This window comes from Spinacia oleracea, chromosome 4, assembly GCF_020520425.1.
Source record: "Spinacia oleracea cultivar Varoflay chromosome 4, BTI_SOV_V1, whole genome shotgun sequence".
Classification (NCBI taxonomy): Eukaryota; Viridiplantae; Streptophyta; class Magnoliopsida; order Caryophyllales; family Amaranthaceae; genus Spinacia; species Spinacia oleracea.
In genome coordinates, this window is record NC_079490.1 from 4,080,921 (window position 1) to 4,106,840 (window position 25,920).

General features: G+C 36.6%; 2 protein-coding genes across 4 annotated transcripts; one reads left to right on the top strand and one right to left on the bottom strand.

The window, feature by feature from the left end:
• Nucleotides 1–645: 645 nt before the first annotated feature.
• Nucleotides 646–14,631, top strand: LOC110783411 (probable E3 ubiquitin-protein ligase ARI8). 2 transcript variants are annotated; one of them, XM_021987755.2, is made up of 16 exons: nucleotides 732–1,289; nucleotides 5,386–5,510; nucleotides 5,800–5,905; nucleotides 6,077–6,167; nucleotides 6,721–6,893; nucleotides 7,661–7,765; nucleotides 7,999–8,087; nucleotides 9,440–9,547; nucleotides 9,764–9,854; nucleotides 9,958–10,047; nucleotides 11,617–11,664; nucleotides 12,607–12,678; nucleotides 12,755–12,854; nucleotides 13,237–13,363; nucleotides 13,872–14,032; nucleotides 14,122–14,631. In XM_021987755.2, exons 1-16 carry the CDS (start codon nucleotides 1,122–1,124, stop codon nucleotides 14,130–14,132), a joined length of 1,665 nt encoding a protein of 554 aa, XP_021843447.1. In that variant the 5' UTR covers nucleotides 732–1,121; the 3' UTR covers nucleotides 14,133–14,631. The 2 variants fall into 2 exon arrangements, with proteins under 2 accessions (XP_021843446.1, XP_021843447.1); XM_021987754.2 differs by having other exon boundaries at nucleotides 646–1,289; nucleotides 13,872–14,631.
• A 576-nt stretch (nucleotides 14,632–15,207) lies between these two features.
• On the bottom strand, nucleotides 15,208–25,826 carry LOC110783413 (gamma-tubulin complex component 2). Of its 2 annotated transcripts, none has more exons than XM_021987757.2 (21): nucleotides 25,541–25,826; nucleotides 25,400–25,458; nucleotides 25,217–25,262; nucleotides 24,528–24,662; nucleotides 24,209–24,340; nucleotides 23,675–23,758; nucleotides 23,466–23,564; nucleotides 23,227–23,318; nucleotides 22,704–22,776; nucleotides 22,471–22,623; nucleotides 22,231–22,350; nucleotides 21,896–21,949; nucleotides 20,530–20,613; nucleotides 20,332–20,406; nucleotides 20,073–20,201; nucleotides 17,980–18,105; nucleotides 17,779–17,886; nucleotides 17,474–17,536; nucleotides 16,609–16,683; nucleotides 15,597–15,772; nucleotides 15,208–15,507 (listed from the first exon to the last, which is right to left on the bottom strand). In XM_021987757.2, exons 1-21 carry the CDS (start codon nucleotides 25,622–25,624, stop codon nucleotides 15,384–15,386), a joined length of 2,091 nt encoding a protein of 696 aa, XP_021843449.1. In that variant the 5' UTR covers nucleotides 25,625–25,826; the 3' UTR covers nucleotides 15,208–15,383. The 2 variants fall into 2 exon arrangements, with proteins under 2 accessions (XP_021843449.1, XP_021843448.1); XM_021987756.2 differs by having other exon boundaries at nucleotides 25,217–25,265; nucleotides 25,541–25,822.
• Nucleotides 25,827–25,920: the final 94 nt, after the last annotated feature.

Consider the following 25,920-nt stretch of genomic DNA (forward strand, 5'->3'; position numbering starts at 1 on the left):
GCATAGAGGCCATCATACAAGTTGGTTGTTTGCGGACGTTTCAGGGTCAACCAACACATTAAGCCGGACTTAGCACATTGCGCTTTAACGTTTTACCGAAATCTTCCGTTTTGATGGACAGATATATTGTCAAAACTCAAAAGTAAAGAAGAAAAACAAGGGAATTGATAACGATATTCATTTTAATTTTGTTCAACGTATTTATTTAACCTCTAATATTTTGCATACTCCGAGCATTTAAACAAACAAAGTTCAACTAAAATAACAAAGGTTATGTTTTATTCGACTTAGTCAAAATTATATTATCTAAAATTTTACTGTATTATATTTTCTGGAAAAAAAAACTAATTTTATCGGAAATAAATATGTGAAAATATATGATTTTTTTCCTTCTATAACTTATTTCTGTCTTTGTAGTCTAGAGGCCCAACAATACGGTAGCCCACCTAGTGACAAGGGAATACTAAGAGTAGTAATGAGCTTATATGTATGGATTTATTCCCCCAAAATATAACAACTTTGGCGGATCTTGATTTGCAATAAAATGCCGGCCTAACTTTTCCCTAAAAAAAAAAAAACAAAAAAAAACCAAAATTTTAATTCCCAACCTTAAAAGGACAAGAGAATCATCAGACAACATAAATCAGATCACCGTTAAAAATGGGCAAAACCATAATGTATTTGTTTTAACTTCCTTTTTAATTTTATTATTCTTTTCTTTTCCTCCGTAAAAAGGCAAAATTCAAGTCACCTCTCTCTTCTTCAGACAAGAGCAAGTAGTTTGGTTTTCCTTTTCCTACATTCAATTTCCCCCATTTTCATTTCCCTCATTTCCACACCAAACAATCATTTTCTCTCTCCTCAATCTCTTGCGATCTCAACACTTTTCCCCAATTTCTCCACCAATTTCTTCCATTTCCATACTCTAATCTGCTCAAACTCAAAGGGATTCGATTTTACTAGCTCGATTCTCTCATCCCTAAATTCTAGGGTTTCATCTCTTAATTTAACTTTTTTCGAAAACTTGATTAATTTGTATCATTAATTTACAGAAACACAGGATTTTTGTGGTTTAGGTTAGAGGAAATTTGGTTGATTTTTTTTTTTGTGTGTGGCATAAAATGGATTCAGAGGATGACATGCATGATGCGAACGATGTGGAATCGCTAGAAGATTTTTACAGTGGTGACACCGCTATCGATTCTGATGATGCTGCCGATGGAGATTATGAATTCATTGATAATGATTCCGAAGACGAGTATGATGATTTCACTTCTCATCGTAATCAGGTTAGGTTGTTTCATTTTCGTCTGAATTATTGTTTTCTGGAATCTCTTGTCATTTGGAATTATTATCAATGCATTTTTAAAATTTATGTTTGATTATGATGATTTTGAGTGTTATGTATAAGTGTTTCGATTGTTTATTGTTCATGTCACTTTGTCGCGAAAAGAATTGGATTTATGGTGAAAATTATCAGTGAAAACTTAAATTATCGAGATCGCTCTTACTATTGTGGAATTGTAAGTGGTATAAAGTTTGAATTTGGTGGTGGAAAGGCTCATTTGATCAGTTGTTTTGGGCTGGATTAGGATCACATGCTATTTTCCTTGTCTTTAATCTTCTAGATTGATAGCGGCTGTATTTTTGAGTGTGAGGCTAGAGTTGGATGGGAGCTCTTACAGTTGTGGAATTGAAAGTGGTACAAAGTTCGAATTTGGTGTGGAAAAGCTCATTTGATCAGCTGATTTGGGCTAGATTAGGATGATATGCTATGTTTCCTTGTCTTCATTATAGCGGCCGCATTTTTGAGTGTGAGGCTAGAATTGAATGGGGAGTTGGCTGGGTAGCACAGTCTACATTTCAAAATCATTAATTTCCTACAGTGTTAATTAATTTCCTACAGTGTTAATTAACTGGTCAAGTGTGACACCTACGCTTGGCAGTGTTGGTTAATTATCTGTCTCATCCATGTCTGTGTTCAACAATTGGTTGACATTGTACATCTTGCACATTGTTCTGGAGTAGTGTTGCCTAATTCACTAAACCGCTATGAACCACGACATGAAACATGTGAATTGGGACTTGATACATGCAAGAATGGTACACTTTAGACTAGTTTTGTAAAACTAGGCAGTGAATTACCAATTACGTTCCACGGTTCCAGTACCTGTCCCGGGTACCGCAGTCTGCAGATGAGTTCTGTTATGGACAAGTGGAAGAGAATTGAATGTGCTCATTTGTTTTTTTATTCACATCCTTTCTTGCTGGAGTATACGGTATTTTGGGTTTTTATGGTGAAAGTAATTAAGAATACTTTGTGGTACTTTCAGTGGTATATATTTTGAATTTGGTGGTGGAAAAGCTTTGGGGTGAACATAGAGAAAATCAGTTGGTTTGTGCTGCGGTAGGATCATATTATATTTTTCTTGAAGGTTTTTGATCCTCGGCATTGACAGTGGTAACGTTTGTTTTCGGGTGTGAGGCTAGAATTGAATGGGAGTTGGCTGAGTAGCACCACCTTCAATTTCAGAATCTTTAGTTATCTCAACGGTGGTAATTGGTATGGTCAAGGTTGACACCTAGATTGGTAGTGTTGGTTGTATCTTGTATGGGTTGATTAGGTCGATTCCATGTCCGCATTTAAGAATTGACGTTATGCCTTTGGCCTTTGTTATGGAGTGTGGAGTTGTGGCAGATTGAATAGAATTGAAGATGTTTCTTCTTCTTCTAGGAGTCTAATACTGTTTGATGTTTAAATTGAGATTGGAACAGCTTGATATCAGCTGAGTGTATTATTAAGGTATTTCCGTATTTGTAATATTTAAAGAGAGCGGGATCAGTTTGGAGTGTATTAACAATAGAGGTCTTAACACAGTTGTAGTTGTAGGAATGTATGATGGATATCTGTATCAATATTCAATAACTACAAATTAATGTATGGAAAAAGCAATTTTTTTGTTTTTTTCTTTAGTAGTTTTCACCTGAATTAACGATGGTTTGGAAATAGAATTTCTATAGCTGCCCTTGGAAAGTGACATTCTTATTGGGACCACTTAGGATAAATGGCTATATGCAGTGACATCCTTTTCAATGTGGAGCATTTTATTTGTCTTCATGTTTTTGGTCGTTTTGCTTAAAGCTTTTTGTATGACTATTTAGAATTTAGGGCATGTGATTAGGTAGGAATCTCCTATTATGAGCTTTTAGCAGCTAGATCAAGGTCACATTTTTTGATTCTGTGACTTATCGTTCTGGTTTAGAATAATTTAGATATTATCATCGTATCTTCTCTATCTCAATCACCTGTAGTGTATAAATAGGAGACATTACTAGTATAGTTGTAATAAAATTTAGACTACTCTTGGTGCTAGTGAATAATGGATATGTTTATAGTTTTAGTTTGTATATATACCAGGTTCCTTTTCTCCATTCACTTCATTTCATATCTCACAGCTGAATGGTATCTCCTCTCATTATAATTGCCCTGCCGAACCCTCTTAAACATACGTGGTTTACCTATGGACCATGTGGCCGGCATGTATGTGTCATTTTAGTTCATAGTTGTCATAAAATGAACACCTCAAGTTATTGTCGTAATTGTACATGTTTAGTTTTTTTTGTGTGTGTGTGTTATTGTGGTATCAAATTATCTAACTAAAATGTTAATTACCCTAGAGAAGTGAATTCAGAATGTATCAAGTAATACACTCTTCTTTAGATAACATATATTAATTGATTAATTTATTATGTTCAATAAAGTGCTTTTTGTTCACGAAGATCTTCCTATTTATGCTCATGTAGTTCAAGTTTAAAAAACCCGACTCCAACTTGTTATTTATTCATTAGAAAAAAACACAATCATGTGGGATCTAGTTAGATTCGTTTCGTTGTGAATTTCCAATCATCAACTTTTCATAATAGTATTTACTAACAACTATGAAGGTATTAATGGCCGAAGGTATGCAGTGTGAAAAATTGTCAATAAGATCATCCAAGGAACAGAGGGAGTCTGTACGATAAGTTTTTTATGAGTTCAATGTCCAGAGTTTTCGTCAGCGACTGGTTACTTATGTAATTTTAATAGGATATTTCACAAAAAACTGAGCGCCACTTTTCTGTATTTCTTGAGTTTGTATTTGATATTTTAGAGGATCTCTTTTATAAAAGAAAAGAGTGGTTTAAACGCAGAAGGGGTTAACACCTGTAACCCGTTGCTATTAGTAAATGGAGGGATGTATATTTTGTACTTGGCTATGGGACTAACAATATATTATTTGAATTTGGAGTTTAAACATAGAAAACATGTATCTGCAAACTAAAACCTAAAAGGAGATGGGGGTGGGGGGAGAGCGGAAGGATGCTTTGGACGTAAAATAGTGCATGTGCTAGGCTGCTAGTTGTGAGGTAAGAGAGGTCAGTAAGTCTTCACTTGTCTGTATATTTTTAATTTATTTCTGCTGTCCCCCATTTGCAATGTTAGAATTTTGTAGAGATGTAAAGGAGGGAACGCGAGTAATGATGTAGTCTACTTATCATCACAGGATTCTTTTGTAAATATGGGGTAAACTTGTAAGCTGCCTCTCTAAAAGGTAAAGCAGATCTGGCCTTGTTGCTGTAGAATGTAGACTTTCAGACGTCCTGGTTTTTCCTTAGTAGGATGCATTTGGAACTTTGCATTGCTATGTTGCGGAATGATGCTTATCAATTAACCATAAAAGTGATTAATATTGAATATTCCTTTGGCTTGAGGCAATTATATGGGAAAATTGATTCACTGAGCTCAGTAAATAATGGCGTCAAATGCTTGATTTGGACAGTCATTTCCTTTTACCATCTCCAAGGCTGTGGTTCCTTGATCTGGGCCAGGTTAGAACAGAGAAGCAACTGTTGTTTCTGAACTTGGCATAAACCTAGTTTGATATTTGACATAGGGGCTTTCAGAAGCAACTTTTTTCTGAGTACGGAGCGTTATTTGTGATTGAGAAACAGGAAAGTAGTTCCATAATCTTAAATCTTTCTTATGATTTATAACCGTGACTGTGCATCCCGTTTTACATGGGTCCAGCGTAGAATAAGTTTTCTATAATTGTACTAGTAATTTATTTCCTGCAGAGAACTCTGATTAATGCGAGCTTTTGTTGTTCTCTGCCCCTCTGTTCCACACTGAATAAAATGTTCATATTATTTGTATGTTTGTTTAGTTTGCAAATATTTTATATTTGTGGTGCTCTTCCTGTTACATTTCTGAAATCATTTGACTTGAAAGTGTGTTTTATTTTTGTGTTGTTCTTGTATATAGAGTTACTTTATCTGTCCAATATTTTTGTTATTATGACAGCCTCCATCTCCTTTGTCATTAATTGAATTACCACTTTTATACAGCAAAACTATACCATTTTGAGTGAAGCTGATATTCGTCAATGGCAAGAAAATGACATTTTGAAGATATCAACCGTGCTTTCAATTTCAAAGATCGAAGCGAGCATTCTTTTACGCCACTATAGTTGGTAAGTGATGATATGGTTCTTAGGCTGTTGAAGAAGCAATCAACTTATGAGTAGAGCGTTTTGCTATTTTCTATGTCTTTTTGTGTTTCAGGCTTGCAGAACTTATTGCTGTTTCTAATAGTTATATTAGTTATTTTATTTTGTTTCTGAGCTGTTAACTTATCAGTTTATGTATCTGGATTTCATCTTGACTATGGTATTATCGTATTAAGCTTGACTGTTTGAGAGAATCTTTTGGGTTATGCGTACCTGGATGTCCTGACAAAATGTTGTTTGTGTGACCTTGCAGGAGTGTCAGTAAAGTAAATGATGAATGGTTTGCTGATGAAGAGAAGGTCCGCAACACAGTTGGTCTATTGGAAAGACCTGTTGTCGAATTCCCAAATGCAAGAGAAGTATGTAATGTGTACAACAAGATTTTCTTTTCCAGCATTTAAAGCTTTAGAGATACTGTGTTGTACATAAATAAATTGTTGTATGATGTAAGAACTCCGGGATTGATGGTCAACATGCGTGTTTTCACTAGTCATTTAATGTTCCTTATATCTATGTGCTAAATGGAACAGATGACTTGCGGGATTTGTTTTGAGGACTTTCCAAGTGATATGATGAGTACAGTTGCGTGTGGCCACCCGTTTTGTAACACATGTTGGGCTGGTTAGTTCTGAATTCTTGTGTTCTGAACTTTGTTCTTTGTTCCTAAACAATATTTTGACTGTCAATCTCATCAGATTTTCATGCCCTCCTTAACCCTAAAGGGAAAAATATAATAATAAGATGGGATTGGGTAACTTAAAATGCATTTTTTGTGTGGCATGCATTATTTTCTGTCTGTACTAATAGCTTTAAGTAATAATTTTTTTTTGGAACTATAAGTCAGTTTTTGGTAGAATGTGTACTGGCCATATATTTGAGTAATGATGTTTTATTGTTTATAGATAATTTTCCAATAAGGTATTACATTTTGGATTGTTAATTTTACAAAAAAAAAAGAAAACTTCTATGTTTATATTACATAGTTTTAAATAACATTTAGCTGTACAATATTTTTAATATTTGTTAGCTCATTAGCTGGTATGATCTAAGTTAATTGATTAGGAATGTTTCATTTTCTCTTCAAGCGTTCAAACATTTATACCAATTACATCCTCGTTCATCCCTTGGTCTGTTCCAAAATTTACCCTGATTTTCTTACGTGTCTTTGGGTCAGGTTACTTGGGTACGTCCATTAATGATGGCCCTGGATGTCTGACATTGCGATGTCCTGATCCATCATGTGCTGCTGCTGTGGGTCAGGACATGATAAATATGCTGGCTTGTGAAGAGGACAAGCAGAAGTATGCACGCTACTTTCTTCGGTCCTACATTGAAGACAATAGGAAGGTACATTTAATTAAGTTCTGTATAGTGGTGAAAACAATGGCACTTTATATCCTCGTTTGTTTCTGCGGATGCAGGTTTTTTTAATTTTTTCTGTTAAGATATTTTGCTGGATTCTTAAGAGTTTCGGTTCTCAAGAATGGTTACAGATAAAGAGTAAAATTGATAGCTAGATAAATAGACGTATCTATAATCTATATGAGTCTACATACAGAGGTCAATGAATTTGGAAGTAGGCCTGGTTAAATGCGACTATACGCTACATTCTTTTAACCAGCTTTTGGTGAGAAGCCTGAGTTAGCTTCCCACTATCATTTTGCTCCATTCTTTTACTTGATAATACCATCTTCTGATAAGAATCCCCATTTAACGTTAGCTTGCCTCTTAACATAATATTCCATACTTCTATTTTTGTAATTACCATCTTCTCTGTTATATGGCGAGGGATAGATACTTATATGAGATTGATTAAACATTCTTCAACAAATTTTCTTTCCTGTGTAGCTACCACTTCTGTTTTAGAGTTTTAAAGGCAAATAATTGAAACAGATTATTCCATGTAGTTGGCAGGGCTGTTGCATCTTTGTTGAACTTTGTTTTTTGAGGTTTGCTAGTCCCATTTTCTTTATTGGTTCACTTGCTATGCGTTATTGTTTCATAGTTCCCAGCTCACAAATACCTCCTTATTGTTTCCCTACTGTTCTTATCTCCCGATTTCCAGTATTTTTTTCCTGTCACATTTGTTCATTGCTAATTTCGGAATACTACAGGCCAAATGGTGCCCTGCTCCTGGCTGCGACTATGCAGTTGATTTTGTTGTTGGCAGTGCACACTACGATGTGTCTTGCCGTTGCTCACATGGCTTTTGTTGGAGTGTAAGCTGTCCTTGACCTTTTCTTATCTTTTTGTTGCTTTGTCTTGGAATGATCAGTGAATCAGTGTTTTAATTACATGGATGAAGCTGGCTTTACAAAGATTACGTTTCAGATTTTTTTTTCATCCATCACAAAGTTCTCTGAACATCTAGTCAATACTTCTCTGGCCCGTTATATATTGTTGGGTTGGGGGGAAGGATTTAAAATTCGAGTAATGTATTTCTGATGTGCAGTGTACTGAAGAAGCTCATCGACCTGTCGATTGTGGTACAGTGTGCAAGTGGATAATGAAAAATAGTGCAGAGTCTGAAAACATGAACTGGTATGGCATCACAAGATTTCTACGTGGTTAGTAGTGTCTTTTTTTTGGGGATTGTCTATAATGGGGCTTTAAGACAGTGGCATACAGTTTGATATTGTTTTCTTGTTTATATCATCCTATCAAGCTAATAGCATAAAGCTATTGCTGAACAGTAATTAATGAAGTTTAATGAAACTAGTGTTCTGTGCTTATGGCTTGTTATTTTGTCCTAGAAACAAATGTTGAAGCTTTAATTTTTTTTTGTGGCAACTGATTATACATGAAATTTATGTCTGTGAATTGATTAGTTATGGATGCGTAAAAGCTTTGAACACTTGTTATCTGTGGTGCTGCTATTGCTTTTTATCTTTAGTGTTTTTACGTTAGCAAGATTGAATCCCAGAAGGGTTCCGGGTCTTTTTTTGTGAAGTTTTGAAATTTCCGGCGAATATTAATTATGTGCTTTTTTCAGTACTTCCACACAACTGTTTCCATTGGCGCTAACTCCCACACTTGGGCAATTTAGGTTTTGTCCTTCCGTTTAGTAACGCAAATTTCTTTGCTGACTTGTTTGCCCAACAAAATCTTAAACCAAGGAATACATAAATGCTAGAGACAATATTACTGAAGGACAATGCACATAGAGGTGGCCAACTTGCTCACATCTTCTACAGGGACCGTGTATAGTTAAAAAGTGCATTTCTTTATATTCAGGAGAATCTGAGTAGGATTCTTTTCCTTGACAGTTGTAGATAGAAAATCAAGCTTTAGTACAAGCCTTTGACCTTGCTGGGTAGGAATCAGCTTTGCCCCATGGAATGAGATACAGACGTGCAATCTTGTGGTGACATTTGCAATGAAGCCTTTTGGTTCACCCTTTTGCATTTTAGTGAAAATCAACCAAGCTCTTATTTTGGAAACCAAATTCCTCGAGCCACCAAATTTGCTTCTTGTTTTCATTAATTAGGAAAGTTTGTAAGGGTCAACTCACCATGCTTTTTCTTGTGGGAAGAAAGATTGGAATGTTCTTCATTTTGGTACAGCTAGCTTGTCCTGAAGGCTAAAGGTACTTCTGGGAAATGGAATTTAGCAAAACTAGAAAATGATTAGTTGTGAAACATACATATTTTAATAGGTTCTCTTTTCATTATGTTGTTAAGGTCTTTGGTTTCTTGGCGAGTTGCAGGTGTTTGTCTGTTTATCTTCTCTTGTTTATGCATGCAGCCGGATTAGTGTATAATTCCAGTTGATTTGTGCTTAGACTGGTATAATGATTCCTTGCCTACCTTTATGTATTATTGTTGGAGTTGCTTCTTCTCTATCAAAAGTAAATAAATCTTGTAACCGATTCTGAAATAATGTTTCTCTGATAGGATATTGGCCAACTCCAAGCCATGTCCAAAGTGCAAGCGACCCATTGAGAAAAATCAAGGATGTATGCATATCACGTGTACGCCTCCCTGTAAATTTGAATTTTGCTGGTAAGCTTACGGTACTTGCATGGCCTATATTCTAGTACAAACTGTGCTATTCTGTTTTATCTTATTGCCTTTGTACTTATGTTCTTTGTCTACGTTGTTGACAGAGTTGTGAATTTAATTCCCCCACACCCTCCCAATGGAAGAAATGACGAAGAGAAGAAATTGTGGATTTAATAAGCATGCCATTTGACAAATTTTTGATTTTCTACCTTGCAGGCTTTGTCTTGGTGCTTGGTCTGAACATGGTGAGAGGACAGGTGGTTTCTATGCATGTAATCGCTACGAAACCGCAAAGCAGGAAGGAGTGGTAAGATGACCTGATTTCTAATTTCTGTGATGCACATTCTTTTTGAGTCTATTCATGTGGCATGCATATATATGTTGATGAGATACTTCCTGTTTTTTCGCAGTATGACGAGACTGAGAAACGTAGAGAGATGGCGAAGAATTCTTTAGAGAGATATACTCATTATTATGAACGTTGGGCGAGCAACCAATCGGTATGTAGTAGCTGATTCAAATTATTATTCTTCTGTTTCTTTGTGGTTATTGTCTCACGCATTTGGCTGGGATCAGTCCTTTCTGTGTGAGAAAATGCTTGTTGTGTTTTCCTTGTGGTTTCGAGCCCCTATAGCACGGAGTGTTATGGGTTACGTCAAAATGGGTGGGATGTTCCTGCAAGAGTGGCACAAGATGCATATGGTTGTTGCATTCCTTTTTGGGAAGATATTTGGAGAATATGTCAGCGTTTTAGTGTTTGTTTCTCTCAGTTACTCCATTTGTCTTCGTGATCATAGGAGTTATCTTCTTTAATTTTTATTTTAAGTTTTCAATTAAGAATAGTGGCGGATTCCAGGGTGTGGATAGTGAACTCATCAAGGTCTTATACATGTAAATAGTTTATTCTTTGCTCGACTCAACCCAGTTTCCAGCTTTTCTGGTAGCAAACTTTATTTCGAAGGCGAGTGTTCCTCTTAAAGTGAGGGATTTTGTATGCCTTAGTGTTGGGTAGGAAAATAGGATCAGTATTAGTGACATGTTCCAGGAGCAAGAGCTGGGGTTGGTTATTTCATCACATTTCTGTTTGCTTTGTTGAGTTGCTAGTGAGTCTTTTGATCTATCTTTTTCACATGTATCTCTGTGTTGTGACGTGGCAAACTATATCTAAAGGAGGTTGTTAACTTTACAAGGACTCATAGGTTTTAGCTTATAAGTTTGTGGATTGGTTGTAGATAAGGTTTCGTTGGTTTGCTTAGAGTAAGGAGAAGATAGAAGTCGTTGGGGTGCAACGCTTTTATGGAAATCATCTGGTGTTTGTTGCTGGAATGGATTTCATGGGTATTTTCAGAAGTGTTATTTTTACCCCGAAATAGTTTGAACACTTCCTTTTTCCTCAAGGTCCCGCCAATCTTTATTATCTCTTCCTTTCCTTTTGGACCCACTATCTTCTGTCACACATTTTGATCATGAAAATTGTTATAGGCAAGTTGCAATTTCACATACCAAACTTACTGAAGCGGAAGGGAACTACACAGTATCTCATCATCTAGTAATTTTTCAAAAACAAACAGGAATCATATACCCCCATTTGGTACACCACGGGGGAAGAACAATTTAAGAAATTAGACAACAAAAGTAGAAGCCCGATGGACAGAAACTGAACATAACAATAGTGGGATGGAGGCCCCTATTTTAGGGGTTTGCTAAGGCCCAATTTTTTCTTTTAATTGAAGGTAACGATGGGGCATGGGCCTAGTCCTTGCCTGATCAGTGATCACTTCCTTCTTGTTCTTATTGGTCCACCTCTTCTCCTTTTGTTGGATGTGAATGCGATCTTTTCATACCTCCTTGATGGCTTATTAGTGTTCATTCTCTTGGCATGTAATGAACCCAGATATCCTTTCTTACTTCTTAGTGTTCTTACCTCCTGTAATGGTCATTCTCACCTTGTCACTCAATATTACTTCCCGAGTTTCATCTTTCGTCAATCAAGGTCTTACTAGTTGGTCTGTTTTAGCTGTCGTTTTTTTTTTGCAGGTCTCTAATTCACGTTTGGTTTGCTTGTGCAGTCTAGACAGAAAGCTCTTCAAGACCTTCAGCAGATGCAAAGTGTGCATGTAAGTATCCTTTCTTTCTATGCATGCTTGCTTCCTTGCAGGGCTTGTCATTTGGTTGTGAAATGTGATAGAAAAAAAATGTTAGTGGTAAAGTAGGACCAGGCTTTGGGATAGATATATGATACACTTCCAAACATTAATGTCTTGTATCGTAAAAGTGTATACTTTTCGTTTATTTGGAAATGAAAGTGACTGAAGATATTAATAATTCATGTAGAGCTGCATTCTTAGTCGCAATGATAACCCCTTCGCTTCCTATAAGCACATGTATGTCAATCTTTATTCATGTTTACTTATTAATTGCAAGTGGGTCGTATCCCTGAAACTATTGCTGGATGTATTAGAGATCTCCATATGAAGTTATGGGGAGGGAAAAAGAAGATATGAATCTTTCAGTCATCATTATCTTTCTGGTTGTATATAGTTGTGTTTAGGGGAAGACGGGTTCTGTATATAGTTGTGTTCGGGGGAAGACCGGATCTATATATTTGCTGTTACTTGTTTTAAAATTGAGGTAAAACAAACATTAATCCACTGGTTTCAAATGGCTTTATTCTCCTCTTTTTCAATGCCAATGGTTCGCTATATAGGCATGAGCTTGTATGCTATTATTGCTCCAATACAATTCCCTCTCCTTTTTAATCACAATTTTTAAAAAATACTCTTCACTTTTCCTCTTCAAAACATCGAGGAAAGACCACACTTGCTGTGTGATATAAACTGACGTCTGCCCATGTCTCCTAAAATCTGTTAGTAATATTTATTACAATAACACAATGACGATTTGTTGGTCATTTTATTTTATTACAATAACACAGTGAAGATCTGTTAGTAATTTTATTTTTCATACAATAACACAATGACGATTTGTTTCTTTATCTTATACATGGCTTTGAAATGGAATTTCTACAAAAATGTTGATGTTTTTTTTGCACATTGTAGTTAGAGAAGCTGAGTGACATACAATGTCAACCAGAATCACAACTGAAGTTTATCATTGAAGCATGGACTCAGGTAGGTAGTAGATTATTGTTCTTTTTTAGCTTTCCTGAATTTCGAGCCTCTCTTACGAAATTTGTTGTGCTTGCAGATTGTTGAATGTAGACGTGTCCTAAAATGGACATATGCTTATGGCTATTACTTGCCTGAACACGAGCACGCTAAGAGACGGTTTTTCGAGTATATGCAGGGTATGCCATCTAGACTGGTTTTAGGTTTCAGGACATTAACTAGTGTGTGGTCCGGGCGTTGCTCCGGGTTTTACTTTTAGTGGGGTTTACTTTTGTAAAAATGTGCCCATTTTCAAAAGATTGTATTTTACATTTATATGGGAAAATATAACATACATTGTAGCTAGTTAAGATGGTAGGTGGTGAAACTTTAATCCATGAGGTTTGATGTTCGAACCTTGCTACAATATTTTTGGTTGTCAATAACATGCCATGATGCTTATTAGTGGTGACATGGCGTAATAAGGAGGGGGTATACGTGACACGCCTTTTAATATATTAGTATAGATGATTGATAAGCCTTGTTGCTGTTGATAAAGCCTTCTATCTGTCTGTTTTGCAGGAGAAGCAGAGGCTGGTTTGGAGCGACTTCATCAATGTGCAGAGAAGGAGCTGCAAGTGTACCTTACTGCAGAAGGCCCATCAAAAGAATTCAACGAGTTCCGTACAAAGCTGGCTGGTCTTACAAGGTATTGCAATTACTGGATTGAGATTGGACGATTTCCTGTTGTTTACATGAAATTGTTTGATGCTTAATACTGACTTGGGTAGCTAAAACATACGAAATATATGTCTACCTTTGCAGCCTGTCAGCCAATTAATGATAACTGAAATCGTTGTTTTTGTTATTTCGACTTTGTGCTTTGTGTCTGATTCCTTGTGGGCCACTTAAGGAATAATGATATACTACGTCCGTTTCAAAATGATCTTTACACTTTCCGTTTTATTCTGTTTTAGGACATGAAAATTCACAATCTTACCCCTCTTACCCAACGATATTTACAGCTTTCCACTAACTTTCTCTACTTTATCAACCCATTTATCATACATTATCCATATTTTGCTATATTTACCCACTTTCTCTATTTTGTTTTAATATTTGGGTAAATAGTACTGTAAATATCATTCTGAAACGGAGGTAGTATATTTCATATGTATTTCATGTGCCCTGATGAATGTCTATCTGATACGTGACAGCGTAACGAGAAATTATTTCGAGAACCTCGTGCGCGCTTTAGAAAATGGTTTGGCAGACGTGGACTCGCACGGTGCATGCAGCCGAAGCACGAGTTCCAAAACCCTAGGTGGAAGCAGGAGCAAAAGTGGAAGGGGCAAAGGCACCACCTCATCAAAATCTGGTAGTTCCAGTAGGAATATTGATGATTCAAGCCACTGGTCATGTGAACATTGTACATTTGCTAATGTTAGATCCGCTACCATTTGTCAGATGTGTCATAATAGAAGATGACCACACCACCACACTCTCCTATACCAGGACCCCACCCGAAGGTCGCGAAAGACAAAATTGTTGCGGCCAAAAAACTCGTCGATGGTAAAGATCTCTCTTTGCATCTCACTTGTTTCCCGTCATTCTGCGCGTATGTGGTGGTAAACCCGAGTTTCATATAGAAATAACGAAAGTGATAATGGTCGGGGGAGGTGCCGTGTAACCGTGTTTGTATGTTTCAATATCAATTGAGCTGTATATAAGTTCCATATGTTTGTGTCTACGTTTGGATCCTAATCGGGTTCAATTTAAACACTGTATTACCTAGCTGTGTCCGTAATTTGTTCAACGGCCCGAGCCATTCAGCCAGATTTGTAACAGCGGATAAAATTTGTACAATAGCATGTTCCTTTTAAGCCAGGTTATAGTGGTGGAAAAAAAAAGTACTTGTAACAAGCTGCTTTGACGATCCTTGTTAGGTCATTGTCAATAAAGTTTCTCATTCTATCACTAATTGTGTTAAATGTAGTGTTCTTGAGATCTGGCTCCAACTCCAAGTCACAAAATATATGAGATGTTTGGGGGGGGGGGTGTTGACCCGACCCGGCCCGAACATATAGGGTTTAGAACAGATTTTGAGGCCTGGTCCTGTACCAGCTCGATTTTAAATATTTGGACATATTTTCTGCTATTTTGGCATGGCAAAATGCCAAAATCGTCCAAGTTGGCTGGGCCTGACATATTAGGCTGAGTTTTAGGCTGCAGTAACTCAGCCTGAACCCATTTGCCCGGCCCGAAAAATGTAGGATTCACAGCAGTTATAGGCCCGCTGTCCTGGTCCTGTACCAGCCTGGGGTTTTTTTTAAATTGGGCAAACAACTTGGCATGGCCCATAAGCCTGCTATTTTGGCCTGAAATACCAGTTTTTAGACACAATCGCCTTGAAATTTGTCTATTCCTGACAAACCTGGGTTTGGGCCAGGTTGCTTGTTAGACCACAGCCCGGCCCAACCATCACCTTCATTTTTAAAGTCAATTGTGTTATATAGCTCCATCTGTTGTGTTTGCATGATGTAAATCTCACCATTTTACATCGATGTGTATTCTACTATTTTAATCGTCAACTATGTCGAACAAGCGCACAGTATTTTGATACAAAATTTTAAAATTGCACCACCAGAAATCTTTACACAAACTCCATTGGTCAAATTACATTTTAAATCAAACATTAAAACGAACCTGATTTTTCTATTTACAAATCACTATTCGTTTCCAACACCGAGAATCCACTGTGCTAAATGAGTCAGAAACGGTTCCGCTTGCGAACGGCTACTCAAGATTGGCCCAAGGCTCTGGAGTTCAGCATTGAATTCTTTTTCAAATTTCCTGCAACCATTTTCATTCACAATGAGTTACGTTGACTTGGGAGATGTTACTAAGTTGACTTTTGGTAGATGTTACTAAAGTTGACTTACAAAATAGAATCTGTAACTGATGCATTTTTGGTGAACTTTAGCGCCTTGGATGAAGTCCTACACTTCAATTCTTTACCAGAACCTGATTGAGGCTCAACAATTTCAATGGAAGAAGATATTAACCATTGAGTAGCTGCGGCGTACTGAAGACAAATAAGCTTCAATTTCTCCATTTTCTGCATTTTCAAAGCCAGTTATAATAATCGGATACACCCTCAAATAATAGAAGTTGCATTTTAGATTTTCATCAACAAGAAGCTACTCCTTCCCTCCCATTTTTATAGCCCTGTTTGATCATTTTTGCGGATTTTAAGAAAAGTTGAATATAGTACATTGAAAAGGGGAATATAATACATTAGTAATTGATATGTATGGGAAAGTGGAATATAGTATATTGAAAAGTGGAATATAGTACATAAGGAATTGTAATGTAGTACTCCCTCCGTCCCATAATATAGTGCCTGTTTTCCTAAAATGGTGTCCCTAAATGATGTGCCTATTTCTATTTTAAACCATTAATTTTTACTTTGAAAATTGTACTTTTTGACTTTTATTCAACCCATATGCTTGATTTTTGTCCTTTTTAGGCCTATTTATTATGTATACACCTTTAATCTATAATTTATCTCTCCATTTTTGCCAACTAACATGTACTTTATCTTGAAAGTACAAATCATTATTGTTTTTATTATCAATGTTATCCTTAACCTTAATAACCGTGATTTTGGTCAAACGGGCACTATATTATGGGACGGAGGGAGTACATGTTTTTGATTTGTTGTGTTTTCAATGCATTTTTAATTAGTATAGCACATGGGAAAGTGGGAAATGCAATTATCAAAAATAGAAATAGGACTATAATTTTGGATGCCCGAAATAGAAACAAGACTATAAAAATGGGACGGAGGGAGTATTTACGTATTACTTCCGGGTCTTCGAGTTAATGCTTTGATGGATGTTTTTTCAAGTGAAAAGATCATATCTAACAACTTTAAAAGTAGATGAACTTAACCTTGAGAAGTTCAGGCAGTAGCAGCATACATTCTCTGAGACACTTCTCAAGGAATAAATCATGATACTGGATAACCTGTTCATCAAAATCAGCAAACCAAGTATGAAATAAGAAGATAAAGATGTATGAAGTACTTGGTAATAAACAAGTCCGTTCGCCCAACAATTTGTCTCTCCTCACCTCCCTTAAGAAGTTAAGAAACGTTGCTGCACAACATCTTCATGAGGGCGATAAGGCCACATTTCCGAATCGAAAAACGAAAGTTTCTCGAATGCTTGAGAAACTTGGCCGGAACCTTTTTTTTAGACTATTGAGTGTTCAACCTATTGATCATTTGGACCTCCAGTTACTCATAACTCCAGCTTCCATGATCTATCTTTTATTTATTAAAATGTTATGGGACTTCTACAACAGTCATACCGTTGCCTCTGGTTAAGTTGTATTAATGTCTGTCATATTTTATTTTTATGGCCACTCTTTGGACGCTTAAACGTTTCCTACCTTCTTAAACTTAGCCTTCTCCCGTTTAAACATATCAGCTTCCTGTTTTATTTCTATGCAACATAGATGAAACCTCAAGCTACTCCCTCCGTCCCTAAAATATTGCCCCGAATTCCTTTTTTGGGTGTCCCTTTAAGTTTGCCCCATACCTTAATGGTAAACTTTTCCATTTGCTTTCTCTCTCTCTCCTCATGGGCCAACTTTACCAAACCATGTGCACATTTCACACCCAATTCTTAATAAAGTGAAATTAAGATATGGGGCAATCTTTTAGGTATGGAGGGAGTAATAATCAATCATTAACTGCCAAAATAAGATTGCGATATTGAAGAGCATTAACAAGTGAATAATAATTAATTCATACCTCATCTATACTCTTTGCTGACTGCAGCCTATTATTCATCACATGCCAATTGGGTTCAAGAACCTGAAGGCGAACAAAGAAATAACAGAATGCTGATTATTATTATCAAGAAGGATTAAACTACAGACAAGTCTAGCTACAACTCATAAACATTCTTTGGGTGAAACATAATGCAAAAGGAATAATTGATATGGGGTACATAATGCTCAGAATGTGATGCAGTAAATTCCAAAAAGCAGCAAAAGGGTGATAAAAGTAAAACTCCGGTAAAATCAAGCACATAGAACTCCAGTTTTTTTTTTTACCTCAAAAGTTAGGTAATGTAAAAGGCTATTGATAAACTTCAGCATGCTTCTACAAAGAAGGGAAGAACGAGATATAGAGGTTCCCTTTAAATTAGCAGCACGAACTCCCTGCAACATGAATTCCAATCATTACTAAGAACAAACAGAAAACGAGCATCATCTGTAAAGCATGACAGCATGTAGAAGACTTCAACAACATACTTGATGCACTTGCCAGGCTCCACAAAGCTGGCTGCTGACGTGTTTACAGTGAAACAGAAACCGAAAAATTAACTGATACTTTGTCAAGGCGTTTCTCGATATAACAAGGGACAGTGGCCACTGTACCTGAGCACAAAGCGATAGGTTAAAACGTCAGTAAAATATGGTGGAACAGAGCCACTTTTAAGCGAGAAATTAAATTTGAATGCCACATCTAGAGTCTTGACAATATTAACAGGGGTATCTAAGGCGACAGGAGCTATATTTATTATACAATAAAAGATAAAAACTAGTGGATAATCAAGAAAACAATCAAGAATATATCATTCATACATATTCCGAATATTTTCGTATCTTAAATAACTATTTGATCCAATAGATAAGTTCACTATGAGAAGAAAAGAACGGAAAAATATGAGCTTTAGCCAACCCTGGACAAGGTCTCTCAACAGTAAGTTAGGGCTTCAAAATGGTCTTCCCAGGTGCTAATTTTTGTATAATTTCATATATGCTCCACAAGGACACCAAGTTTCACTATTAGGTTGCTCGGGAGATAGAACACCTTCCTTTTGATTTTCCGTTCTTTGTTAGGGGAGGAACTGTCAGGTGGTGTAATTCTGCGTAAAAAAAAGTTCAGGAAACCATTACTTGGTGTTAAGGAGGATTTATACGACTAAGTAGTGACAAGGAAAACTTAATAGATCGCGTGGAGCCCTAAGATTTTCCCTTCTTTGTTGCGGGTGTCAGGTGGTGTAATTCACAGTAAAGAAGGATTACATAGGCCAATATTGTTTGTAGGAATATGGTTGGGACTCGGGAGTACGCGGAGTAGTGACATATGTCTTGAGATTTGAGAAAATCTAAAAGGATCTTGCAAACTGAAAATGGGATATTTGAAGCTACTTCTTTGCCCTATTTATACTTGTATATGGCTTAAAATTTAAATTTCTAATGTGGACCCAAGTCAAACACGAGTATCTTACGCTCTTACCTTAAGCTAGGAGGCCCTTTTTCCCTCGAGATTTCCCACCAATGTCTTACAAGGGAATTTTTCTACTACAGCTTTAGCTAGGAACAATCAGTGTTGGTTTCAATGTCACCTAAATTCTAGAAGTGGTCTCAAGAATGCTTACAGAGGCAATAATATGACTGCTAGGAGGACGCTTGACCAATGGAATTGTAGTAGATAGTTTACATGAAAATATGACCCTATTATGTATGGGTGGATGGTTATGGATTTACATACACACAAATGTATGTACCAGGCAAGATTTGTGTAGCCTAGGTTCGCAATAGAGCCTCATCCCTAGTGGACAGAAGCATGGTCAGTACATTCAGTAGCCCTGTCAACTGTTAAGGGCCAGTTGGCCTGCAGCTAAGCACATTATAGAATTATAGGATTAGCAGTTAGCAATGGTAGTTTTTAGAATATGAACTGGCTTAACAGGCCGACATGCCGTTGATACTATCACGGGAGGAGTGCTAGTGACCTGAGGATTTCAGAGGAAGAATCTCAGTGCCCACTGCCCAGTGACATCTACTCTCGTGTTTTACCTAGATTTCCAGCCGAGCCTCAGAGGATTTCAAAGATATAAGTTCTAGCCTTCGAAATGGGCTTTTCATGGGCAATGCAGCAATTTACAGTAACATTAAGATGCTATAAAATGATCTAGCAGGGAATAACAAAAGCGAGCCTTCTTCTATAAACTTTAAATTCAATGAATTGTCACATCATTAAGTTTTCCTTAGCTTCGTTGGGTACAGAACCTTGTCATAGCTTTGTTATTGGCCTTGCTGACCGATCAACAACCCTGTACATGACCTTGTGGTCCTTGTCAATGGCACTATCCTGGACTTATTTGCGGGCTTGGGGTTGACATGGTCTCATGGAGTAATGGACAATAAAATATGAAGTATATGATTTACGCCTTCCAACTTTCAACAGGGCAGAAACACAGGTTGATAACGTACGAGGTCTATGGTATCAAACATGTGGAAAAGCATGCACCTCACACTTACCTAGTTCATTGACAAGTAGGCACATAAGCGGGTATTTGAACAAGGAAAATAATCAGGAAAGATAATCTTTATACCTTGTAACTCAAGGAAAATGTCTCCAGGCCAGTGATGCTTGCCGGTTCCTCAAGATCAATATCAGATATAGCTTTACTAATTTCAAGATCTTTGAGCATGCTTAATCTTTTAAGCAAAGTAGATCTTTCCTGCAGAGTATTAAAGTACAACACCAACAAGAAAGTCAGGTTGCCAAATAGCACTGCTGATAGTATTTGTTCATGCAAGTTTTTCTAAAGGGGATTAGTAAATAAATAAATAAACAGTTTAGTAGCTTACAACACAACACGTCAAATCTTCATGACAAGGATCTGCTGCAGCTGCCGTGGATCGCAAAGCAAGGTCCAAGAGAGACTATAAGATGACAAGATAGTTCCAGAATCATCTGTATACAAAGAATACAGAAGAGGAAAAAAAAGTACACAACCAGGAAGAAAAACGCAGAAAGAACTGATAGAGAATAAAAAGTCAAGAGACCTGCAGTTTCTCAACTGAGATCTCCTCGGTCTTTTTTATCAGCTCCTCTCGAGCTATATCCATGAAGTGGACGAGGAAATCCCCCTGCAATGATTAAGTAATTTCACTGGTATATGATATAAATCTGGAAGAAATAATTAACCACAGTACACAGGACAGTCCATTTCAAAACTAAGCTGAAAGCAACATCAGAAGTCACATTTATCCTTAGATTATAAGAGATCTAATCAAATTTCTCACTAAATTGTCAGCTCACTAGTTGAGAATTTGTAGAACAATTGATGTTCTTTCAATAAAAGGTCTAATAAAGAGTCTCTTTGCAATTTAATCATCAGAGGATGAGGCAGCAGACATCTGAAATGAGAAGTAAGAACACCCCCTTCCAAACACTAACATGGGAATTGGTACTGGGTACTTGTTACTGCCATTCTAAATTGTTAATACATACAAATGTATGGCTTTCTTGAAATATTGATCTATCTGAGCTTAGTTCAGGACAAAACAACAGAATTAGGATGTGAAGTTTAATATGTACTTCCTCCGTTTAGAAATAGTTGCACCACTTTGACTTTCACGTTGCCAACGCACACCTTTGACCGTTAATATCTGTAGTTATCTATTAGTAAAAATAATATATTTCTTTTGATAATTTGAAAAGTAGACATTGAGTTATCCAACAACTTTTCTATATGATAACATTTATATTTTATATATGTGTAAAAAGAGAATCAAAGTTAATATATGAATAGTGCATAAAGTGAAAGTAGTGCAACTATTTCTAAACGAGGAAGTATTAAATTACTTTGGATGCTCAGAAGAAAGACAAGGTTTATCTAGAGTTTTAACATCTACATAATATCTACTACCCCTGCAACGCTACGTGACTGTGTGTCCTAGTGGACAAGGCCAAAATTTTCAGTCCCCAACACGAGAGGCTTGGGCAACAGCCCTTAGTTAGACAGAATAGAAGAAAATCATCTCAGACCCGGAAAATAACCCATAGGATCCATGGTCTTCTGGTAGCAAGTAACAAGCGCAACTGCTTAACAAACACAGTTGCTGGAGTGGCGATGTGTGGGACTGATAGAATTCTGCACTCCTTCTGTCCTCACGGTGTCCCTTTCCAGGCGAACAAACTTTTCTAAAAAAATCTGGAGCAAGTATTTGGGACGAAAACAGGTGCGAGATTTAAGTTTCTGTTCTAAATGCTTATGATTTTACCACATTACGGATCAAGGAGTTAGTTTGTTCTGGCAAGAATAAACTGACAGGCAAAATATGAGATTGTTTAGGGAGGCAGACAGCTAACAGTTAGGAGGCAATCAAATTGCACCAATCTCGTTTCAAATGTTAAATGTACAAGTACCTGGTCCAGCAGAAGATAATGCTTTATAGATCGCAGCTTCCCCATCAGATCGTACTGCATGCAGCAAAGGAATGGAGAAAAAAAATCTGAGAAACTTGAAATTCTGACATAACACAGTTAAATTGCTAACATAAGTTGCAAAGATTTTTACCTTCCAACTCACACAAACACACAAGAGAAAGAGAAAGAGAAAGAGAAAGAGAAAGAGAAAGAGAAAGAGAAAGAGAAAGAGAAAGAGAAAGAGAAAGAGAAAGAGAAAGAGAAAGAGAAAGAGAAAGAGAAAGAGAAAGAGAAAGAAGGGCTAGCTAAATAATGCAAAAGACTGAAGGATGCACCTTTTCTCGGATGAGAGTTAACAGCTCGCCACTGGCAAAATCATATGCAGTTTTTATACATTCAAGATAGTGATGGTTTGAACCAAAGTTCTGCAATTTAGAATTTTCTGAAACTCGAACCTACAAAACCAATGATTGTTGAAGGCAGTATATTAAAATATTATACACTTCTTGAAATCAGCATACATAAAAATAAAAATAAAAATAAAAACAACCATACAAATATGATAACAAAATAACCTGAACATTATGTCCGCACTCCCTCATGACATTTAAATATTTCCCTGTTGTCAAAATTGTCCCAGCAACATCAGCTAGGAAGCTAGGAATGCTGTTCTTGAGGCTGTATCGTTGTCGCCAATACTTAGCATCATAATCCAGTGTGAGACTTTCCTGAAACAAGGAAAGAGTTGAAGATCTGAGTATTCAAGGAAGCAATTTCACTACTCACACTTTCTCCATGTAGGGCATACCTTTTGCAGAGATCTGTTCTCTGCAATGAAGAACTCACCATATGGATCATCAATCACCCCTTCATAAACCCACCTAGTACACAGGGTTTCAGTGAAAGAAACAATCTTAGCCAGGATAGACATTCAGATATCATAATACTGAACATTAAACAAACGTACAGGTGGACTTTCAGTCACAAAGTTCCCCAGTTCTGGAGAAACGGTATAGATGTATAATGTATGGTGATTACAAATCCAATTGGTGGATAAAAAAGCAGCTAAATACTAAGAAAACAAACTCTGGAAGCCACCATTAGGATCAAGCAGATTATTAATAAGGTCATAGTCATATGCGGCAAATTAATATATGTAATGGGAGAAGTTGATCACTACCAAGTATCAAAAAAGAAAAGTGGCACTGTTATACACAAAAGGGTCCCGATGTTTCCCCAATCTTACAAATCTAGAGGAATGGGCTAGTATGTGCTTGCATGATATAAGGAACAGAACATGATGATGGTTATACTAAAAGTTAAAGTCTTACCTTTCTAGCATCACGAGATATGCAGAACTTGCACAATGTGACATCTTTTCTAGCAGTGATCTTACAACATGATCACCAGCCATAGCTTTAGCCTGCAAATAGAAAAATGAATATGAATCAAGAGGATTACGTGTCTATCTAACTGGTTGAAGCAGTGAAAGATCAGAATCAATCTCAGAGAGAAATCTAACAGCACTTCACAATCTCTCTTCGAATTGGAGCTGAGATTAAATCCTAACCTGGCTTTGCAAGAGGTTAAGAACATCTACACCAGCATAATCATTTGAAGAAGCTTTCTGGATCACAGAGGATAAAGCTTTCATCGACCCCATCATTGGCTACAAACAGATGAAGAGGTAGGGTATTTAGAACAGTGAATTCTTTAACATTCTTTTACCAAAAATCATTATAAAAATTATTCACAGCTCAAATTATAGAAGGCTCAGACCTGACAGTAAAACCACAATCCTTGCATAGAAAGTCTTCCAAGGCGAAATTGGTGTTCAAGCTGAGCCACCATAGCCTGATAGTCCTGATAAGGTATCAGAAGCTGAATGTCAGCCATTTAAACATGATCAAGGAAATATTTGCAGCTTCTAATGCATGTATACACTGCCGGAACTTGCAAATAGAAGCCACGGTTGAAGAATGATCCTCATAATGTTGGGGTGGCTTTAAAACTCAAGGGATGAACTCGGTGAAGGGAATCAGCATAAAGAATTTTGATGTATTATTAGGGAAGTTGGTGGAAGGGAATGGAAAAATAAGGTGAAAGTAACACATGAAAAAGGAATAAGTTCTCATAGAACGTTGAAACCCTTTCTCTTTCCTGATTACCTAGAACCAAGTGTGTCCTAACAAAACACACATGCCGAAGAAATACTCCGACATATTATAAAAAGTATTCCTATTTTGGGGGGAGGGGTAAGTGACAGCAAAATAAATAATGGTATGAATAGCAAAAGATGACCATAAAACATACCAGAAGAAGTGCTCTTACTGCAGCTGCAAATGCATGATTAACCAGCCCCTTCTTGAACTGTGATCTTGACTCAACGAACTGGTCGATCAATAAATAACTCTCACACAATGGAAATATACGTTTTGCCAACTCCTGCGGCATTTAAAGTGATTTGTTTCAGTGCTCAACAATCTAGCAATTCTCAAAAAAGGCAGACACTAATCAGGAGTTGCACATTGTGATCAGAGTTCTATAAATAGTCTAAACTCACTAGTAATACTAAAACTACATTGCTCAGCTAAAGGATAAAAAAGATTCGCAGGGAGCAACAAAATCTGACCTGAAGAGCTAAATCCATTGATGCATCAACCTGGAAGGTCAGTTTAGCCTCCTTCCCGTCAATTCTTCTAATCGAAGTGTAACGTCCTTCAATTCCAACCAACGCAGAAAGAAGATCATCGATAACAATGAGCTCCTACACCAGAGCAAGGAAATTATAAAATCAACAAAATCACTAACAATATCAACCATTTCACCCTTAACTATTTTGAAAACTAAGTAACAAATGTTGCATTACCTCAATCCCTACCGTGATTTACAACAATAAAAAACAAAACAATATCCACCCCTAATCAAAATAGCTCTAATATATTCGAAATAGCACAATGCTGGAAAAACAGCAAAAATAGTAGTAGTACAACTCTAGAATATTATTACATTAATATCTTTGTTGTACTAGTAATAGATTAGGCATATAATAAATTACTAAGGTCTCTCTTACAGTGCACTGACCCATAACAACACCGCGTCAACAACAAATCAATATAAGTAAAAGAAATTAAACAGTGTCTAGTAATAGACTAATAGGCCCTAATCTTTTCGAAATAGCACGATTCTAAAAGTAATTTCTTCAAAAAATGAAACAACTCTATCTTACAGTGCATTGATTCATAACATTACCATAACCGACTATAAATCGATGTAAACATAAACTGATAAACACAGAAAATATAGCAAAAGCTATAATACCTGAACAGAAGCATGGTAACATCCAATGGCTTTTTCCACTTCAGGACTGCTTAAACATTAAAAAAACAAAAAAATATAATTATTCAATTAAAACTATAATCAAAAACAAAATTCACAGAAAATAAATTCCAGAACTCGAAATGTCACAGTAAAACTTAAAAATCGAAGAAATTCGAGCAGCACCTGAAGAAATCCATGGAGAAACCCTTGGTTTCGGAATTAAGAGATGATGCCTTCGTTTCCTAGGTTTTTCAAACAAAATTAATCACTTAATGCACACAAAAATGAAGAAATTGAGCGAAATTATGAGAAATTAGGGCAAACCTGATGAAATCGGCCAGTAAGAAATGGTCTATCTGAATTCCACCGAGGAGTAGTCGGTGCAATTACTGAAGAATTCGACTCCATTTTTCAAAAAAAATCGAAGATCGCCGATTCCTTTCTTCTCAGATATTTCTGTATGAGTGAGAAAAAGTGAGTGAGAGTGAAGAAGTGAAGAAAAAAGGTCTTTTTTCGCTTATTTTTCTGAATTTTGTAATTGGTCTCATTAACCCGCCAGTTTTTGCTCTTGTTCAAGTTTTGATTTGTGTGGAAAGCAAGAGCAATTGGGGAACCCTTTTTTTTGTTTCCGTTTTGGGACCTTGAGTTATTAGGGGTAAGATTAAGGATGGCTGTGGGCCGGGCCGGCCCGAAAAGCGCGGCCC

What these genes read in the sequence shown, in the direction of transcription:
- LOC110783413 (XM_021987756.2), bottom strand. Translation starts at nt 25,624, where the DNA reads ATGGAGTCGAATTCTTCAGTAATTGCACCGACTACTCCTCGGTGGAAT. An exon ending in TTAACCTCTTGCAAAGCCAG is followed by an intron (nt 23,319 to 23,465) that starts GTTAGGATTTAA and finishes TTCTATTTGCAG; the next exon opens with GCTAAAGCTATGGCTGGTGA. An exon ending in AAGATTTGACGTGTTGTGTT is followed by an intron (nt 20,202 to 20,331) that starts GTAAGCTACTAA and finishes AATACTCTGCAG; the next exon opens with GAAAGATCTACTTTGCTTAA.
- LOC110783411 (XM_021987754.2), top strand. Translation starts at nt 1,122, where the DNA reads ATGGATTCAGAGGATGACATGCATGATGCGAACGATGTGGAATCGCTA. An exon ending in AATTCCCAAATGCAAGAGAA is followed by an intron (nt 5,906 to 6,076) that starts GTATGTAATGTG and finishes TAAATGGAACAG; the next exon opens with ATGACTTGCGGGATTTGTTT. An exon ending in CCGCAAAGCAGGAAGGAGTG is followed by an intron (nt 9,855 to 9,957) that starts GTAAGATGACCT and finishes GTTTTTTCGCAG; the next exon opens with TATGACGAGACTGAGAAACG.